Source organism: Equus asinus, chromosome 8 (assembly GCF_041296235.1).
Source record: "Equus asinus isolate D_3611 breed Donkey chromosome 8, EquAss-T2T_v2, whole genome shotgun sequence".
NCBI lineage: Eukaryota > Metazoa > Chordata > Mammalia > Perissodactyla > Equidae > Equus > Equus asinus.
This window is the reverse complement of record NC_091797.1, coordinates 27,414,435-27,423,059: the sequence shown is the minus strand read 5'-3', so window position 1 is coordinate 27,423,059 and position 8,625 is coordinate 27,414,435. Positions and strand designations below refer to the sequence as shown.

Below are 8,625 nucleotides of genomic sequence, written 5' to 3'. Positions count from 1 at the left end.
CCCACCCTCGTTTTAGATGAGGCATTTTCCTCTGCCACCCTCACAGAAGGGGCTGAGGCAGCATCTGGCATCTCAGCACTAACATTTGTTTCGTGATTTCCTCTTTCCCGGGCACTCTGACACACATCCCTTCTTAGGAATCAGGAGTCACCCGTACCTTTCTGCATTTTAAAAATGGAAACTGACTTGCCAATCCGGGGGCTGATCTTTTCTCCGGCTGTGATCACCACGATCTGGACCCCCCCCCCACACCCCAATAAGCGGCTGTTCTCCCCCAGCCGGATCCCAGGCCTGCGACACCTCCACTCCCTCTGTGACACCGCCGTGACTCACATCTTGCAGATCCTCCGCCCCCCACGCGCCCCCAACACACAAACCCCGAGGAGCCCACAGCGCGTCGTCAACCCGCCCAAGCCGACTTGGAGGTCTCGGCTCTGAGTCACACAGAAAGACCACCCTCGTCGGCATCCCCCACACACACAGTCCCCCACGCCCCGGCGCGCCGGCCTCCCCGCCTGACACACCGACGCCCGTCGTCGCCGCGCAACTTGTTATGCTCCAGCTCGAGCCCTTGACCCAAAAACCTCCGAGAAACGGAGAGCCGCAGAGCCGGCCTCGGGCGGCCTTTGATGGCTTTGTTATTGTTTGGGTTTGAATCGATACGCCCCTCCCTATCCTTCCTCCCTCGCCGCTCGACACCCAGCTCCCGCCTCCCCGCACGCCCCGCGCCCCTCCCCCTCCATTTTGGCGCCTTTTCCTTCCCGCCACGTCGTGGCGGCGTAGAGACCATTCTGACCGCGGGAGCGGGGCGGGGCGGGGGCGGGGCGCGCCGCGCTATGCAGATCAGTCGGCTTCTGGTTGGCCGGACACGCGCCGGCGGGGGCGGGGCCGGGGCGCGGCCGCCGAGCGCGCGGGGCGGGGGCCGCGGGGAGTCGCCCCGTCCCGCCGCTTCCCCACCCCCTCTCCTCCCTCGGCCGGCCCGGCAGCCCCGCTCCCCGCCTAGGCCTCCCGGAGAGGCCCCGCCCCGTCCCCGCCCGCCCGCGCGCCCCCCCGCCCGCGCGCTCCGCCCCTTTACTCCCGGCCGCTGGGCGAGCCCGGCGTCTGCTGCAGCGGCCGCGGCGGCGGAGGAGGCCCGAGAGGACTTGGCGGCAGCGGCGGCGGTGGCAGGACCAGCAGCAGCAGCAGCAGCTACCAGCCCTGTGTGCCGCGGCGCTGCCGCACGAGCCCCAAGAGCCGCCCACCCCGCCGCCCTCGGCGCTGCCTGACCCCGCCGGCGTGTCCGCCAGCCGCCAGCCCCGGCAGCGCCCCCAGTCGTCCTCCGACTCGCCCTCGGCCTTCCGCGCCAGCCGCAGCCACAGCCGCAACGCCACCCGCAGCCTCAGCCCCAGCCGTCGGCACAGCCACCGGCACAACCCCAGCCCCAGCTCCTGCCACAGCTCCTCCAGACACAGTCTCCGCGCCGACACCCTGGAGGTTGGGATGCTCTTGTCCAAAATCAACTCGCTTGCCCACCTGCGCGCCGCGCCCTGCAACGACCTGCACGCCACCAAGCTGGCGCCCGGTGAGCGCCCCCCCCCAACCCGGGGATGGGGGGAGGCTGGACCCCCCCGGGTGGGAGCTGGGGGCTTGCGGGCCGGCACTGAGTCCCCTGTGTCTCCCCCTTCCCTAGGCAAGGAGAAGGAGCCCCTGGAGTCGCAGTACCAGGTGGGCCCGCTACTGGGCAGCGGCGGCTTTGGCTCAGTCTACTCAGGCATCCGTGTCGCCGACAACTTGCCAGTGAGTGGACGCCCCGCTGTGGGGAGGGCGCGCCGGGCGGGGGGCGCACGGGTGTGCCTTGGCCCCGGCGATGGGTCCTAACGGAGACTCTCGGGGGGGCTTCCCAGGTGGCCATCAAGCACGTGGAGAAAGATCGGATTTCCGACTGGGGAGAGCTGGTGAGTGCCCTGGAGGGAGCGACCCCCAGGATGGGTGGGGTGAGGGGCACCCTCGGACTCCCGCCCTAACGCAGCCCCCTCGCCCCTGCAGCCCAATGGCACCCGAGTGCCCATGGAAGTGGTCCTGCTGAAGAAGGTGAGCTCGGGCTTCTCCGGCGTCATTAGGCTCCTGGACTGGTTCGAGAGGCCCGACAGTTTCGTCTTGATCCTGGAGAGGCCTGAGCCGGTGCAAGACCTCTTCGACTTTATCACGGAAAGGGGGGCCCTGCAGGAGGAGCTGGCCCGCAGCTTCTTCTGGCAGGTGCTGGAGGCCGTGCGGCACTGCCACAACTGCGGGGTGCTCCACCGCGACATCAAGGACGAGAACATCCTCATCGACCTCAATCGCGGCGAGCTCAAGCTCATCGACTTCGGGTCGGGGGCGCTGCTCAAGGACACTGTCTACACGGACTTCGATGGTGAGCCAGGCCTGGGAGGGAACTGCCCGGGTGGGAGCTGCCCAGGTGCTCGGCCTGGCCTGGAGGCCTCGGCCAGCTTCCCTCTCCGGTCCTTTGTAAAGGTCATCGGGCCGCCTGGCTCGATGCTAGCAGGGGTGGGGCGAAGGAGAGCTTCCCAGCGTAGTAAAGCCGGGGATTTCAAGCCAGCTGAACCTGTAATGTTTCTGGCATGATTTTATTTTTTAAGTGGAATTCAGTGGGTTCCAAGCTTTCCCGATGAATAAGAGGTTGTGGGCAACCGGCCGTAGCCCAGATTTCTGAAGTCTGACCCAGTTTCCCCGCCAGTAAAAGGATGGGAGCCGGAAAGAGGGAGGAGAGAGCGCGAGAGATGAAAATTGATGCCGGTTTTGTAATTTTTGTTTTGTTTTATGAGGGAGTTAGTTTTCTGTACGGTAGTTTTTAGAGCTGCAATTTTTTTCTTCGCCTTTGATCTAGGGACGGATAAGGAATAGAAACAGTTTCACTAAATAATTCATTTTGTTGATTTTTTTTTTTTTGGATGTTGTGGGGTGAAGGAGTTGGGAATGAATGTTGTGAAATAAGATCTCTTGCTGGTTTGAAAATTAGTTGGGTGTCTCCGCAGAGGGGATGAAAACCTATCCTAGGGAGGGGCTTGGAGCGGGTTCTTTGAGAAAAGATGCCGTGGAGAGTCTGAGATCAAAGCAAAGGGGGGGTGGTCATCATCTGCGCGGCTTAACCCAACGAACGACAGCCTTTCAAAACTTGTGACTGGGGCTTGTGGTTTGTGTTTATTTGCCCTTGGAGGACGCTGGGTTGGGCTGCATTTTTTTGTATTTAACAGTTAATGGCTGGCCGGGTCCTCCCATGTTTTTTTCCTTCGAGTCTTTGCTGCCCCCTAGTGAGCACCGGCGGGATGGTCCCCCACATTTTTTTTTTTTTACAACCCAAAGTTTGTAAACAGGAATCACGTGGTCTGAAACCAGCCCTGCAGCTCTGTCTACCTTTCTAGCGTGGGGAGGAAAGGGTGTGGGTGTCTGCCCCTGTGCTCATAGGCTGCGGAGGAAGGCCTCCCAAAGGGCACCGTGACTTAGGATATTGTGTAAGTGTCCTCGCCTGGATGATATCTGAGATGAGAATCTCCCTCTGGCTTCTGGGCGAGGTTTAATGCAGTTTGAGGATAGTCTGTGGGATACCTCCCTCGATTGTGCAGACATTCATCCCTTCATCCCTTCATCCCATCGCGGGTGGTCCTGCCACATACAGGCCTCAGGCTTTGGGTCTGCGGCCAGCCCTGTTTGTGTCTTGGAGCAGTTTGTAAAGAATTTCAGTTTATGGTCTGGACTGGTGGAGAGGTGGGTAATGCTTGGGGTTGGAGATTTGCCCTAAGCTGCTCATCCACTCCTTTTAGCCCAGGGGGGAAATGGAGTTCACTCAGCTCCTGAGAGAAGGGGTGTGGGTTTTTGCTTTTTTTTTTAAAGAGTTACTCAGCGTCCTGCTCAGTTGCTTTGTTTTATTTTTGCTAAAACGGTGTTTTCTTTTCTGTTCCCCCGGCTCACAGGGACCCGAGTGTATAGTCCTCCAGAGTGGATCCGCTACCATCGATACCACGGCAGGTCGGCGGCTGTCTGGTCTCTGGGGATCCTGCTGTACGATATGGTCTGTGGAGATATTCCTTTTGAGCACGATGAGGAGATCATCAGGGGCCAGGTTTTCTTCAGGCAGAGGGTCTCTTCAGGTGAGTCCTGTGAAGCCCCTTGTTGAGGAGAAGCAGGAATCCCAAGGCTGTTAGTTCTCAGGGGACAGGATTGAGTTCTGGAGAGCTGCACTCTCCAGGAGACATTCCAACCCTTGGCTAAGCAGGATTCTAGGCCAGTGATTAGCACTTGAGAGCTGGCCCCCAGGAATCAAATGATTGGCATTTGAGGGTTCCTTGGGAGGTCAGAGGAAGAGCATGTGTGAGAATATTAAGAAGAAAAGACCATTTAGTTTCACTGGAACGTTTCTAAGTGCCAGCAGAGTGCTGATCCCTCAGCTCTTGGCTGTTCTGCCAGGGAGTGAAGAGGTGAGGGTTCCTCGAGCCTTCTCCTTAGGGCAGACTCTCTAAATATTGTGGTTCAGTGACCTCATTGTGGGTGGTGTTCCAATCTGTAAGTTGTAGGTGAATTGAATCACCTCATCATGCTCAGTGATGTCTCGTCAGAGTCCCTTGTCATCATCTTTCTTATTTCTGGTGAGTGGGTGTCGTGGGAAAGGCCCCAGCTATTGAAGTTTGAAAACCACAGGTTTAAGAGGGGAGCTGTTTTTTAGCTGAAAGCAGACTGCAGGGTCCAGAGGTTAGTTAATACCTTCCCATTAAAGAGTATGAGTTCTAGAAAGTTTGTGGTCTCTGTTGAACCCCAGACTTGTGGGTCCCTGAGAAGCAAATTGAGAAGACCTTTACATTGCGAAAACAAGTTGAGTCATTCATAATCTCTGTCATCTTTTGCTTTCTACAGAGTGTCAGCATCTCATTAGATGGTGCTTGGCCCTGAGACCATCAGATCGGCCATCCTTCGAAGAAATCCAAAACCATCCGTGGATGCAAGATGTCCTCCTGCCCCAGGAAACTGCTGAGATCCATCTCCACAGCCTGTCGCCAGGGCCGAGCAAATAGCAGCTTTTCCGGCAGGTCCTCCCCTCCCTGTCAGATGCTCCGGGGAGGAGAGGCTTCTGTTTCCAGTTTCCTGAGTACCAGTGACACTTCTCACCAAGCAGGACAGTGCTTGATACAGGAACAACATTTACAACTCATTCCAGACACCAGGCCCCTGGAGGCTGCCTCCTGACACGGAGGCGAGACTCCACTCCAGGCGTCCTGGGCCTCGACTCCTCCTGTAGATGCTCTCTCCTTCTCATAGGTGTCCAGCACTGCTGGCCTGTGCAAAATTCCGGGGGTGGGAGGGTGGGGGTGGGTCAGAACCCTGCCATGGAACTGTTCCCTTCATCACGAGTTCTGCTGAATGCCGCGATGGGTCGGGTAGGGGGAAAGCGGGTTGGGGTCGGATAGGACTAGTACCGTTTTAAATCCCTGTCACCTCTTCCGATTCTTCTGAGTGCCTTCTGTGGGGACTCCGGCTGTGCTGGGAGAAATACTTGAACTTGCCTCTTTTACCTGCTGCTTCTCCAAAAATCTGCCTGGGTTTGGTTCCCTGTTTTTCTCTCCTGCCTCCCTCCCCTCTCCTTCATATGAAAGGTGCCATGGAAGAGGCTACAGGGCCAAAACGCTGAGCCACCTGCCCTTTTTCTGCCTCCTTTAGTAAAACTCTGAGCGAACTGGTCTTCCTTTTTGGTTTTTACTTAACTGTTTCCAAGCCAAGACCTCACACACAAAAAAATGCACAAACAATGCAAATCAACAGAAAAAACTGTAAATGTGTGTACAGTTGGCATGGTAGTGTACAAAAGGATTGTAGTTGATCTAATTTTTTTTAATTTTTGCCTTTAAGTTATTTTACCTGTTTCTTTTTTTTTTTTTTTTTGAAAGATGCGCATTCTAACCTGGAGGTCAACGTTATGTATTTATTTATTTATTTATTTGGTTCCCTTCCCACTCCAAGCTTCCACGGCTGCTGCCACAGTTTTCTTTTCTCCTTTCCTCCTCTGACTTGGGGACCTTTTGCGGAGGGCTGCGACGCTTGCTCTGTTCGTAGGGTGACGGGACTCGGGCAGGCAGCTGCTGCGGCTCCCTGCCGGCTGCCGGGCCCCTCGCCTCCTCTCCCGGGTGGGGATGGGTTCCGTGGTTGATGGGGGAGGGGCGTTGCTGACTGTGTATATAGGATAGATTTATGAAAAGCAGTTCTGGATGGTGTGCCTTCCGGATCCTCTCTGGGGCTGTGTTTTGAGCAGCATGTAGCCTGCTGGTTTTATCTGAGTGAGATACTTGTACAGGGGAATAAAAGAGATCTTATTTTTTTTTTTATACTTGGCGTTTTTTGAATAAAAACCTTTTGTCTTAACTTACGGTTTCTAAGTGTTGTCCATGCAGAGGCATGCTAATGTACATTTATCAAACACTTGGTAAGTGCCAAAATCTTACCCTAGAAGGAGAAGGGGAACTTTGGGCCGAAATCTGGTTTCCTTCAACGGGACTTCTGGGATAGTCACCTTTCTGAAATGAATGTACGGCCAAAGGGTAGGGGGCCCAGTCTTGGGTGGATAAGATTTGGCCTGAGAGGCCCAACGAAATCCCAACTTCCGTCTCCATACAGTTCTAGAGCTATGCAGATACAGCGCATGGGGCTATCTCCCAGTTGCGCTAGTGACATTTCATGAAATAGCCACTTGTGACTAGAGGCAGTGGTACTATAGAGCACTTCCATCATTGCAGAAAGTTTTATAGGACACGGCTGACCTAGAGATACCAAATATAGCTTTATTGCTAAACTAACAGTAGAAGCTCTTTCCAACTGTCTCTCCCACTAGTAAAACATTTTGAGCATGTACTTGATACATGTTAAGTTTACTGAAAAACTATCACCTGTATTACTCTCAGTTCCTGACTCAGGTTCCCTTCACCTTTAGTGTGGGTTTTAGTTATTAGCTACCAGATGGGTGGGAATGCGTTTTTTGACTTAAAAGTTTTCCTCTCTAATGTCCTTGGCAAAGGGCGTATAATGGGAGTAGGCGAAAAGTTAGCTCTGCCATTTTACTGCCTGTGCTTGGATAATTAGTGTTTTCAGTCCGTGGTTTCTTCGCAGGAATCTGTTTAAGCCTCTTGTCCATTTTGTGCGAGTTTAGTTTAAACTGGGTCCATTTTGTGCGAGTTTAGTTTAAACTGGGTGGTAGAAACCGTGAGTCCACTTCGTACATGTGGCCTGAATACATCCTAATGCACTGAAAGCGCACTGGAGGGTGTAGCACTGTCAGTGTGCATGTTGAGTATTGGTAAATGTTGGTTTCTTGTTTCTTTATAAGCCTCAGCAGCAGTTCTACATTCTTCCCTCAGTGCATGCACACACACCCTTTGGACACTGGCCCAGATGCTGTCTTGTCTGGTTGCTTGAGGGTCCAGGACACCAAACCCTTCACCCCTCATTGTCTACCCTGAAGCTTGGACTAGATCCCAAACCTTAGCTCAGCGTGCATGTGGCTGCGGGAGAGGAAGGAAGGATTTCTTGGTTCTGGGGGCTGCTTTTCTGAGTTCCCCTTTTCTCTGTCCGCCCTGCTCTCCCGCTGCCAAACACACAGGAACTCCCAATCTCAGAGTCTGGAGGTTGTGTGCCTCACCCTTTCCAGTAAAGTTGACGCTTGAACAATCGAAAGTTACTCCAACTTCTAAGGAAATCTAGCAGAGCCTCACCCTTTCTCCCTTGAAATGAGTTTCTGGCAGTTTCCCCATTCTCTGCTGAGACTGCTAGGGGTGATGGAAGACGGTGTCCCTTTGAAGAAATACATATTGTGCTCCTACGGGTGCAAGATAGTAGGGGTTGTATGGGAAGGGTGAATGATCACGTTAGTCTCTTCTCATGGGCAGTTTAAAATCTAGCAGAGAAAGGGAAGTCAGATAACTAGTACAACTGTGCGGCCACAGGAAGAGAGGGGAGCAAGGGTCAGGAGCAGGGACTGGGGCATCAGCCTGGGGCTTTGACTCTACCACCATTACTTACCTGGATGCTTTGGGCAAGTTATCACACCTTCAAGACTGATCTCTAAATAGAGATACTCCTTGATTGGATTATTAAGAAGATTGAATTATGTAAAGGGTGTACAGAAGGCCAGCAAATACTAGCTCCTGGTGTGGGATGCATATGTATGTAGTAAAATACCAAGGAGTACAGGGCAACAAATTCCTAGAGTTGGGATAGCGGTTGTTACCTCTGGGGAGGTCGTGATTTGGGGAGGGGTACCTGCACAGGGGCCCTCAACTCTTTGGGCAATGCTTTATTTCATAAGCTAGATGGTGAAGACTAAGGTGTTTGCATGATTCTTTATAGCTTCTGGTTTGTCTTAAGTATTTCATGATAAGTTTTAAAAGTATTGAACAAATTTGTGTTCATCACACAGGAGGCAGCAGATAGAGTTATTACGGTCCTTAGTTGAGGTGATCTGGGAAGGCTTCAAAGAGGAGGCAGCATTTCCAATGGACTTGGGAGAATGAGCCTCAGTTTGTTTGCCTGTAAAGCAAGGCACTGAGCATGCAGACAGAGCAGAGAAATCCAGAGGGGCTAATGATTTCCCCCGTTAGCAGGAATCAG

General features: G+C 53.9%; 1 protein-coding gene across 1 annotated transcript; it reads left to right on the top strand.

Annotated features, from left to right (window-relative positions):
* The first annotated feature begins 1,078 nt into the window (after positions 1 to 1,078).
* Positions 1,079 to 6,384, top strand: PIM1 (Pim-1 proto-oncogene, serine/threonine kinase). Its single transcript, XM_014830976.3, has 6 exons — positions 1,079 to 1,561; positions 1,670 to 1,776; positions 1,884 to 1,934; positions 2,026 to 2,392; positions 3,951 to 4,127; positions 4,888 to 6,384. The coding sequence occupies exons 1-6, from the start codon at positions 1,480 to 1,482 to the stop codon at positions 5,043 to 5,045; spliced, it is 942 nt and encodes a 313-aa protein (XP_014686462.1). The 5' UTR covers positions 1,079 to 1,479; the 3' UTR covers positions 5,046 to 6,384.
* The last annotated feature ends 2,241 nt before the right edge of the window (positions 6,385 to 8,625 follow it).